The 12,340-nt window shown below is 39.8% G+C and overlaps 1 protein-coding gene across 1 annotated transcript in view; it reads right to left on the bottom strand.

Moving 5' to 3' along the window:
- CRYBG3 (crystallin beta-gamma domain containing 3) overlaps positions 1–12,340 on the bottom strand; it is a 135,734-nt gene that overhangs the window by 23,936 nt on the left and 99,458 nt on the right. The window contains exons 16-17 of the mRNA XM_062206721.1: positions 9,830–9,939; positions 5,672–5,798 (exon numbers count right to left, since the gene is read on the bottom strand). Coding sequence (XP_062062705.1) covers positions 5,672–5,798; positions 9,830–9,939 — 237 coding nt within the window. The remainder of the gene's footprint in view (positions 1–5,671; positions 5,799–9,829; positions 9,940–12,340) is intronic.

The raw sequence follows: 12,340 nt of genomic DNA, 5'->3' as shown, positions 1-12,340 counted from the left end.
TTAATATACAGTCTGACTTTAGAGTTTTTTTTCAGTAGCCAGCAGCCGCAAATTACCTTTTTTTTTAAACTTGGGTCTCCCCTTACCATCTCCCAACGCCTACAACTACAATCAAAACATTGTAGTGGGTAAGACACACAACTCACCATAAGTCCAAGCTTCTAACCTCTCATACAGAATGAACTGAAGTAGAACAAGGAACTTTATATAAGTATTGTCTATTTTAAGGCCCAAATAAGTTAATTTAGTCTACTTACTACACTATGGATTGCTGATATCTTTATGGCACTGCGCTAAGCAGAGTGGACAGAGTGACAATTCAAGGCCACAATATACCTACAGCTTTGCTCTCAGTGACTTCATAGGCTCAGTACTTCTGAGGTAGAAAGAGAAAACATCTTGACGTGTGAAGAATATTTGGAGCAGATAAAAATCACTTTAAGATATAAGGATCGCTGAACACTTCCTACAGTTGGAGCCCTTTAATTCAGACATTAAAGTATTTGGTTGGAGGAAAGCAAAGACGCATTCTGTGCTTCCACTTAAGCAACACAAATGGAGAAGGCTGAGGAAAACGGGGGCAGGATGTAGCTTTGTGAATGGGATACATGAAGATTTAACAATTATAATGAAAAAGTACACTGAACTTTGACTTAGAGTCTGGAATTCATCAGATTACACCCTCCAAGTTGCAAGGTGAGAGGTGAAAGGAAGAGTAGTTAAGTGGCCATCCCAACAGCTTAAGACAGAATGAAGCTCTGGTCTTGATCATGGTAGTGGGAAGGAAAAGATGGGAAACTTTTTAGACCTATCAAAGGAGCAGAATAGCCAATACCTAGCTACTGACTGGATGTTGGAAATCAGGAAATAGGGAGAATCAAAAATGAAGACTGACTTTATGGCCATGTGATGGGGGTAACCATGGTGTTTTTTGAAAGCAAATGAGGGAGAAAGGAACAAGACTAAGAAGGTTGCAGATGAAGATCCACCTGGAATCTGGGGCATGGAGCTCAAGGATTAACAGACTATGGCTTCCTCTAAAGATCTGGGCATCATGTACACCAACAGAGGTGAGAACTGAAGTTATGACTACAGAAATTTCCAAGTACAAAAGAGAAAAGACCAGAAGCAGATCTATGAGCAACATCTACACTTTAATGACAAGGAGGAAGATGCGATTTGGATTTGACAACACGAGTTCACTATGTCATCTCATTCTTTTCAAAATTCATATTCAGTATATAACACAATATTTGGTATACAGCAGATACTCAATACCTGAGGTTGAGCAAATAAATATAAAATGCATATTCAGCACTGTTGTCATTGTGGAGCACTGCTGGTATTTATCATAAACAATCCAACTACCTTAAATCTTTTTCAACCAAAGAAAGAGTAACTTTAAACTTTCTTCCCCTAAATTGTGAATCTGTCATGTTTTTTCATTGATAGAACCCTACGCTCATGTACCAGTCATCATCTCTGGCACTTTGTCATCATATTGCTCTTTCACACCAGTATAATTATTTCTAAATATAGAAGTCTTTGGTTTCTGGTTTCAGACTAAAGGAAAAAAAAAAAAAAAAAAAAAAAAACAGGCTCCATCAAGCCTAATATTCAATCCCTCTATCGTAAAAGGTCATCTTATAATCACCGCTTAACACTTACCAAACCAAAATTGGTGAAAATCTTCAAGAGAAACAAATCAATAACAACTCACTCCACTGTGGACCAAAATAGATATTTCGGTGTATTATCAAACACAGAAATACAATTACATATCCTGTGAAGAGTCTGACGAAAAGCTGGGACTTCATTCATTTTCCCAAGGCCACTTAACTTGGTATTACTTTTCTCAAATGTTTACACAGAATCATCGTGGCATAATTAAATTTTACAATATTAAATTAATCAATGATTTTGGAATTCTGAATGAATTTTTAAAGGGAACTGGGGACCATATGCAGAGACAGACCCTTCTGCTTATCTACCATACATTTCATTTGACAGCCAATGAATCACCTCCACTAAAAAGTAGTACCAATGATTTTTTAAAATTGAGTTAGCTCTGGTACAGCGGCAGAGAGAATAAACACAAAATGCTTTAAAAACCCAGAATCTGGTAACAGAGAACACCTCCTTCAGTTTATATATTTAAAGTAGAGTAGATTACTGTTCGGATATATTTACTCCAGCCGCTTCAGCCCTGCCCCAGGGATGCTGAACTTAGTTTTATGACATGTTTTTGGCAACAGCATGAAGTCTCAGATGTGACTCTGTGGTCAGCGTCTCTTTCCCTCTTTCGTTCTATCATGAAAATAGGTTTGTCCCCAACTAGGTGTTCCCACTAGGCCTTGTCTCAAAACAAAGTATAGACTGAAAGTGTCCCTAAAAACCAACTGAAGCCTGGGATGGACGTAAACAACTTTCCTAAAACCGCTGAAACAAAAGACAAAGAGAAAAAACCCTCTTGTTATCCATCACTGAGATTGTGGGAACTAATTTTTTTCCCCCTAGGATATATTTATTTATTGAAAGGGAGAGATACAGAGCGAGTGGAAAAAAGGAGCGATGGAAAGAAGGAGGGAGAGAGGAAGATCTTCTATCCACTCGTTCACTCCCCAGATGGCCACAGCAGCCAGGGCTGGGCCAGTCTGAAGCCAGAAGCTTCATCTGGGTCTCCCACATGGGGAGCAGGGGCCCAAGAACTTGGGCCATCTTCTGCTGATTTCCTAGGTGCTTTAGAGCAGCTGGGACACAAACTGGTGCCCATCTTGGATGCTGGCACCACAGGGCATGGCTTACCGTGTATGCCACCATACCAGCCCTCAGATTCAGGGAACTATTGTGAAAGGTAGTAGATGATCTTCTTCCCTCAGCTTATGCGAATTCTAAAGCTGGATTCTTTTTCAGGTCCAATTAGAAATATGAATACTTATTTGCAAAAGAAATGAAGGCTGTCAAAGATCTGAAAATTCATTCTCTAACAGTTTATTACAGATGAGTTAGCTGAGGCCCAGAAAAATTAAGGGATTTTTCTAAGGTCACATTAGTTAGAACTGCAAACTATGCCCCTTTCATTCTAAAATAATTGCCGCACTGCAAATTATGCATACATGCTCCTCTAGACTGTAACCCATGACTTCACCAATGCAAGTTCGCCTGGAGCAAACTGTCATTTGCAAAACATACCGATCTTATTTGAAGATGAAGCCTTAACATTCCTCACTATTACACCATTATGATACTGAAGCACGAAGTCACGGCATGTCTGGGAACCCCAGCTGCAGGCCACAACCTCAGAATTTTATGGTTATAACTAGCAAAAGCAAAAGCAAAGGATTAGCCAAGCATATATAAAGTTAACTCAGCTGGGCAAAAACATTTCTAAGAATGAATCCAGAAACCGAGGCATAGGCAGTGGTGCTAACAAGTTTATAGGGAAAAAAAAAAAAAGTCTATCAATCCCTAAGAAAGAATACAGTGTGTATGTGGAGGGCAGAGTGGGGGTGGGGGTGGGGGATGCAAAAGGAACCAGAGAAGCAGAAGGGCTGGAGTGTGTCCAGCCCTGTATAAGGAGATGTGAGCAGTTAGGATCCAGGGGAGTGGAAGGAGACTCTTCAGTGGAGAACATTAGCCTAACGTAAACTCAACAAGACATTTACCGTATTCTGCCCAAATCTTCCACTCAGCATTGTGATACCTAACTCAGCTGCCGGTGTTCTCCCAGAGAAGCAGAAAAATGCCTGTGACAATGCGCAAGCCCTCCAATCACTAGACTCCATTTAGTACAGATTACTAAATTGACCTTCAGGTTTACCTTATCAGTCTCCCTAGCTTTGATCAGCTCAGGGCCTCAGGGTCTCTAGGTGAAGCATGGCCGATGTCACCAAGGTAACACTACTTGTTGAGCCACCTGTATGGTCTATCTGTGAGTCTTTGCTGGGAGACAGCATTTCATCCTAACTCCATTTCAACACCAACCTGATGCCCTAAGATGTCTTCCTTCATCAAAGACCTTTCAACAATTTAAAATATACCAGGAAAAGGAACCTGAAACGTAATATGATGCCCTTCCAAAACTGAAGACACACTTCCACAGGTTCTGGAGTGAAGTGTACAGATTCCGAGCGCTTCCCAACAGGCACTTTCACCTACACTGCCTGGCTATGCATCTAGGGACATGCAAATGCACATGACAACATAGAGAAAAGTATTTCTCTCTGTGTATTTTCATTCCAGATTTTAATTACTCATTTTATATTTCCTGAATGTGTAAAATTGTGACTTCAAAGAAAAATAGTAATACTCATTAATTTTGACCCCATTTCTATAATGTCCTCCCTAGATATTAAGTTGGTTTAGTTTCCTGAATTAAGAGTTCTGGAAAAATCCTTTCAAGATGGTATTTTCATAACTTAGAACGCTTCTGCTGTTAGTATAAAATCAGTACCTGTCCATTGATTTGACCGGTAAAAACTAAGAAAGTTGCTTTCCCAGTAAATGTAGATTCTTTCCTATTTTTTTTTAGAGTTATCAAAATCTGTTGAAACTGACAAGATCACAGTCTTTTTTCTAACCAGTTTTCCTGTGACAGATAAGAAGCATCACCAGCTACTTATTCTTTCCAAGTTGGCATCTACAGGGCCACTTAGAGACCAGGGACTATTAATATTCTTGTTCCTGCGCCAAGACTCTATTTTTAGCCTGATGCCCAGAATACTCTATCCAGGAATGCCTTGTGAAATAAGATGACACTGCCTAGGCTGAGATCAAAGATCTTGAGTGTGGTCATTAGCCCTGGAGTCAGTTCTAGGCAAAAGATCTGAGTCACTCCTTCCCTCCATCTATTGCACGCTTTGGCCAGACATGTCCTCAGAGAATCATCCTAACTAAGCATCTCAAATATCCCTGATTCTCACCACCTCCCTTGACCAGAGGCCTGGAACTAATTCCCTAGAACGGTGACCCTGTTTTCCTGAGACTTGAAATTCTGAACAACTTTGTTGGGAAGAACAACCACTTACTCCGTAAATGTGGGGTTCCACAGTGACCCAGACAATTCTGCACACACCAGAAAGAAAAGCCCTGGTGCCCCAAAGGCTTGAAATCACTATCAGTGGTGATCCATGCCTTAAAGTAACATGCAGCAAATCACATGTGACTTACCTAACAGAATTAAGGCGGTCAGGTTACCGTTTTTGATAGCTAAGCAGTTATAATAATAATATCCATGGTGCTAATAGCTAACATTGATAGGGTACTCATCAAGTGCAGGGTATTTTACATGCATTATTTCATTTAATATTAGAGGGGCCTCACTATTATTTGCTGTAGATTAGGAAACCAAGTCATTTTGCCAATGTCACCCAAACTAGTTAAAGTATCAAACTCCAAGCATTTAAGTCCAGGCCTATGTTGCCTTAGTTCTTGAGTTATACAAACTTGCTTCAAAATAAATAAATAAATAAATAAAAATAAAAATATTGCATTCTGGTTAGATTCATGAGTGAACCTTAATTTTACAACTGGCAAGATTATTCACATTTTTTACATTTCAATAATCTGATACTTTCCTTCGTATCGTTTCTTCCAGCTTCGTATTTTCATCCAGTGGTAAAACTGGACAAGGAAAAGGGTCTCATAAATATGTATTCAGCAAAGTACTTACATAGTCGATGGGCTTGAGGGCTTTGACTCTTGATGTTGGGCAGCCACAGGAGGTGAGGTCGGCATACAGGCCTTCTTCCAACACACACTGATGATCACAAACATCCTCCTGGTAATACAGGAGCCAGCTGCAAAACAAACAATGTGACATTCAGTCACTTGCAGACAGTTGGCAGTACAGTCTCAGCAATCCTGTGGAACAAGGTCATGGTGTAGCCAGCACAATTTAAAAAATAAGAAAACAGCTATCACTAACCAACAGCCACTACATGCTTGACCTTAGACTAGTAACTTTACATATATTATTTCACTGTGTCCTCAGTAATGTTACAGGTTAGAACATGTCCTTACTTTTATGGCAACAAAACAGAAGGTTAGATATCTGTCCACGGTTCCCCTATATATTAAGTGAAAGAGATGAAATTTGAAGAAGACATGGATTCTAGCTAAAGATATTCTTTCATTTAGCGACTCCAAAAAATGGTGATTAATGAATACTTGAATGAATTAGAAGTTCTTTTTCAGGAAAGCCAAAAGTTTTTGTATCTCATTTCATCATGAGTTTGTGTTCAGCCATGGTGGGTACAGAAGTCACACCCCTAAAACCACACAGTTACATAAAATCTGTCATCTATTCAACTGATAGCTAATGGAAATTGCTGCAACCTTCAACAGTGATTTATCTTCAATATAGTATTCATCAAAAGCTCAGTTAAGGCATTCCTTTTGAAAAGAAGGAGCCTAAGGGGGAAATTAATTTGCTATTTTAATTTTGGTGTGTTTTAAGTTCTAGCCCTTCAGAACACAGGTACTATATTCTAGCTAGACCTGGTTAACTCTGGATAGCCATAGGAATGTTTGGTGACGTTATAAGGTACTATCACGTTTTCTAGGTAATAAGCACTTTGCAGCCAACACTTATCAAAAGTTTTCAATGTGCCAGGCACCAAGCCAAGCCTTTATAAAAAAATTCTTTGAGGCAGGTATTATTGTCATCCCCCCTTTATAGATGAGGAAGCAGAGGTTCAGAGTTGACCCAGTTTACCTAAGGTTACGCAGCCACAAGTAATCACATCTAGAGCTCTCAAGCACTTCAGGTATTTACACAAATGCCATGATTCTTTTTTTTGACAGGCAGAGTGGACAGTGAGAGAGACAGAGAGATAGGTCTTCCTTTGCCGTTGGTTCACCCTCCAATGGCCACTGCGGCCGGCGCGCTGTAGCGCCCAAGCACTTGGGCCATCCTCCACTGCACTCCCGGGCCATAGCAGAGAGCTGGCCTGGAAGAGGGGCAACCAGGACAGAATCCGGCCCCCAACTGGGACTAGAACCCGGTGTGCCGGCGCCGCAAGGCGGAGGATTAGCCAATTGAGCCGCGGCATCAGCCATGATTCTTATAGTCTTTATTAAACTGTCACTGTACAATTTGTACATGAAGAAACATGTGTGACTAATTTGTTTTGAACTTCATGTCAGAAAAATTGGTTCTCCAGGAAAACGTCAATGCTTTTTTTCAAAAAATGAAAATATATTTTGCAAGTCATTTTCTTTTTTCTTAGTGGAGCAGAAACTCAGAGCCAAATAATAGTGATAAAATTATTTCAATTCTTTGGTACATATTTCTTATTAAAGAGTTGCAGGTAATCTATTTAACTTATGTTTCCCTATATAATATGTGTTAATATTGTAAAGCTCTCATATCCTTTGTGTAATAACAAATACAAAGAGGATCAAAGCAGAACAGCGATAGAAAATATGAGAGGGAAAAGACTGCTTGAATTATGGCTGATCAAGAGGATTACTGAGGGGATGGGGATGGACTAAGTCTTAAAGGATCTATGTAGATAAGCAATATAACAAACTTACATACCTGCAGGATCTTAAGCAGGTCATGCAAATGAGTAGCAGACTGGGAGAAAAAAAAAATTGGGTATGATGGTGGTTGTGGCACACTGGGCGCACACTCACCGTCTACTCAATACCAGCAAGTATTGTCAAAGTCAAAAGCTTTCCTGAAACCTTCAAAAATCTGATTCTGATTGTTTAAGGAGACAGTCAGAAACAGATTCTTCCGTAATTTATCCTACACTTAAGTAGTGATATAAAAAAATTCATTTAATGTAGTATACAGGCCAAACAAATAGCATCTGTTGGCTAGGGTTAGCAGAGATCTAAAAATCTGTTACAGACCAGGATTAGCAAACTACAGCTGGTGGGCCAAACTGGCCCTGTTGCCTGTTTCCATACAGCCCAAAGCCAAGAGACGCTTTTACATTTTTAAATGGTTTTCAAAAATTAAAAGGTTATTTCATGACATGTAAATATTAGGTGCAATTTAAATTCCAATGTGCATAATTACACTGGGACATAGTCATGCCTGTTCATCTGTGTATTGTCTATGACTGCTTTGTGCAATCTAATGGCAGTGCTGAGTAGCTAGGACAGAGCCTCTAGAGTCCACAAGGTCCAAAATAGTTACCATTTGGCCCTTAAGAAAGAAAACCAATTTGTAGGCTCTTGGGGTAGATGATAAGGAGGGAAACAAATGGCTAAATAAACTTGTTGGAAGAGGGGGAAACAAGGCACAGGATAAAGACAGAGAATGAACAAGGAATACGAGAACTAGCTGATGGCAAAGGATGAGTGGAAGTTTGAGCTTGGTCTGCTGGTACTAGAGAAAGGCCATGGAAATTAAAGCCGATTAGTAAAAGTATTAAACTGGATTTTACAAAGGCTTGGGCTATGATCACTCTGTAGTAAACACTGGAAATAAGACACTGTAGTAAGGAGTAATTGGGAGATTCAAGTAGGAGACCCTCTCTACTGACCCAGGAAGAGCAAGGAGGAACGCTGACAAAGCCAAGATTTTTCAAAGAAAAAGGGAGATTTTGCTGGGTTATTAGATATATACTATCTAGAAACCATAGAGAATCACATACAGTTTTCTGCACATGTGAGAAAGATACAGTATGTTGTTATAGTTAGGAAAATATAGTATTTTTTTTGACAGGCAGAGTTAGACAATGAGAGAGACAGAGAGAAAGGTCTTCCTTCCGTTGGTTCACCCCCCAAATGGCCGCTACAGCCGGTGCGCTGCGTGATCCGAAGCCAGGAGCCAGGTGCTTCCTCCTGGTCTCCCATGCGGGTGCAGAGCCCAAGGACTTGGGCCATCCTCCACTGCCTTCGTGGGGCCACAGCAGAGAGCTAGACTGGAAGAGGAGCAACCAGGACAGAATCCGGAGCCCCCACTAGGACTAGAACCTGGGGTGCTGGCGCCGCAGGCGAAGCATTAGCCTAGTGAGCTGCGGCACTGGCCAAAATATAGTGTTTAAAGTTGAAAAAAAAAAAAAAAAAAACAGAACACCAAAGCAATCCTGGGTTTGGCACTTGGTTTGTGAACTTGCGAAAAACTAACTCTGAATCTCATTTCCTCATCTGTGAAATGGGAATAATGAGTACTTTAAGTAAACATGAAAAAAAATTTTTTTTTTAAATCTGAAGTAGAGGCTGGCATTGTGGCATAATGAATTAAGGCACAATGATGCCGGCATCCTATATGGGTGCCGGTTGAGTCCCAGCAGCTCTACTTCGGATCCAGCTCCCTGATAATGCACCTGAGAAACCACTGGAAATTGGTTCAAATCCTTGGGCCCCTGCAACCACACGGGAGACTCAGAAGAAGCTCCTGGCTTCAGCCAGGCCCGGCCCCGGTTGTTGTGGCCATTTGGGGAGTGAACCAGTGAATACAAGATCTCTTTCTACCCCTCCCTCCCTCTCTCTCTCTCTCTCTCTAACTTGGCCTTTCAAATAAATAAAATAAACCTTTGAAAAAATTTACAAGTAATGTTTCTTACAAGGACAAAAAGAATAGTTACTCTTTACGGCATTCTACACCATGCTATACCCATAAAACACATTCAAAATATTTAGAAAGCAATTAAAGGTAACAATGAGAAACAAAGCCATCAGAAGGTGCCCATTGCATTTTTCTATATTCCACTATGAGTCAAATTTATAGGCAAGTTAGCAGTTGAGCAATGGTTACTTTTTTTTTTAAACTCACTTTGCATGCAGAACAGAAAACAAGGCAAACCTCTGTAACTTTAAAAGAAATTTAGTTACTAAGTAACAGTAGAAAACACTCAATAAACATACATACCAACCCCGAAGAACTTTAAAAGAACGTGGTGTGAATGAAGTCAAATGAAAAATTTCATTTGTATAATCTATACATTCACCTTGGAACCCAGGTTTACTGAATGCTTTGAGCTGCAAGAACAACACAATAATAATTAAACACATCAATTTTTTACATCATCATAGGCAAGTAAAAACCTTTACTTTCATGTACTTTTAAAAATTTTACAAAATATTAAACTGGTGTTTTATCTATGTTGAGGATGATTATCTATGTTGAGGATGGTGATCTTAAAGTCACACTGCTCTTCCTACATTTTTCTCAGCAAAGGAGGTCACCATTTGTTTACCACTTTCATCCAACTCGTGTACCATACTGTGGGCACAGTGCCCACAAAACAATGCTACCTACCTACAGAATCAAGGACCACTAAATGTGATCCTTGTCCACTGTGTCAAATACTTTTATCCACTCTGGGGAGATGAGATGCATACAAGAAGAAACAATTTAGCGCTAAATAACGAGGCGGTTTGGATTACTCTGGGGACCAGCTGGTATGTTGTGTTTCTCCCAGGTTTTCCTGACTCCCAGTTAGGAGGAGAGGAGGGACCATGCATGCCTACGAGAGCAGAAGCGGATGACAGAGGAAATAATAATGATGGGATCAGTGTAAGATTTATGGTGAAGACAGAAACATGTCTCTGGCGGGTCTTTCGGCTTACAGGCTTCGGTTTTCTGATAAGGATACCTTAAATGCACAGCTAATAGTTCTAAATAGCTATGATTCTACTTTGGTCCCTTTTATCAAGAAAAATCCAGGAAATCTCAACCACAAGTCCCTTTAGACCAGAAAAACAATAATTTACAACTCTCGTGGCCTTGGATCTATAAAATAGGAAAGAAACAATTAATGAACCGAATAAGTGTTTCATAATACACTGGAGACTTGGAATACTATGGGCCTGGGGTCCAGCCTGCACTGGCAGGCCTGACTGTAGCTGAGAATGCTTCGTAATGAATGGTCTGCAGCTTTGTCCTCTCTCCTGCTTGCGCTGTCATGAAGAACAACGCTTCTTTGAGCAGTGGATGTTCACCTCCTTCAGTTTCCCAAGGGTCCTCTTAGTGAAATTGTTTCTTGACTATCTCATTCTGCTCTGACTCTGCTTGGTCTGATGTCAAAGATCAGCCGAAACCAAAGAGGTGAAAGAACCAATTCCCCCCTGAGCAGCCATGGCTTGTGTAACATGACTTCTATTGTGAAATCACGCCGTAGTTGGCCCATTAAAGCACCAAGGGACTCCTTGCCTTAAGGAGATGTGATCCAGCAAGTTCCTGTCCCAGTCCTTCTGCTGGATACAGAGGACAGCAGCAGGAAGTCCAAAGTTAAGACAGAATTACATTTTTAACTAAAAGTTTGTAAAACAGGAAACTATAAAGTAAATCACTTTTAACTTCCAAAAATGCAGCAAAATCTCTTGCTTGCAAATGTTATCTTAATTCACAGTAATAATTGGAACAGCCATAGGAGAATGGCGACCACAGCTGCCTTTGTACGACTTGTACTCACAGCTACTTGAATTATTTAATTTTATATTGCTGAGTGTAAGATTTATACTTCAACTCTGTACCATGAAGCTATAAAACACCCATTTTTGGACTATTGACAATGCAGGTTTATCATTATCTCAGACAAGTATACATACTAGCCATCTCTAACTTTTAGTCTGTCTTCATATCCAAAAATAATTAAAATTCACACAAGTATAAACAAAAAAATGTGTCATAATGTAACTTTTTGATTTGCTGGGTTAAAATGGTTTTTGCCCAAACTTTAAAAACCTGAATTTAATACTTATCTGAGTTTTAATTCTACCTAACCCCAAAGTGAGATGCAGTGTATAGTTCACTCAAAATCAGAACCCACAAAAGTAACACCTCATTTTGACTTCCTTGTAAATGCTTCAGTCTAGAACAATTTTCATAATAATGTTCTGTGGGTGGTTCACACAGAAACCAACCTTATTCTTACTAATTATAGCAATTAAATTATGGTTTCAACTATAGATAAAATTAAATGACAGTGCCTTAGTAAAATTAAGTTTTCAAAAAAAACCTAACTGGGTAAATCACTATGTTGATTTCCCTTCTGGATCAATGGAGAAAAACAATGTACAAATCAACTCAGGTTGCTGAGAGCCTAGGCAACGATCAGATGCATAAGGCATGAATACTTTTCAAACCACGTTCACCCCTGTGCCATGTGGCAGTGTGACTTAATCCCTACACATCCCCCATGTGGAAGTGTATAGAAGCAGGCAGAGGTACCCCACTGGTGTGCAAAGTAACTTTTCACTTGTATTAGAACTACCCTGTGAGGCAGAAATCACCACTTTATAATGATGTTGTATAAATGCCTTTCACTATGTAATTCTCACTTATCAGAAACATAAATAAAATGTGGCAATAGGTCTCTCATCCAATATAAGAAACTGAAAACTTCCAAAGTTAATTACTGACCAAACACAGAAGCCA

Source organism: Lepus europaeus, chromosome 2, assembly GCF_033115175.1.
Source record: "Lepus europaeus isolate LE1 chromosome 2, mLepTim1.pri, whole genome shotgun sequence".
Lineage (NCBI taxonomy): Eukaryota > Metazoa > Chordata > Mammalia > Lagomorpha > Leporidae > Lepus > Lepus europaeus.
The sequence above is the reverse complement of the archived record's forward strand: the minus strand, read 5'-3'. Positions and strand labels throughout refer to the sequence as shown.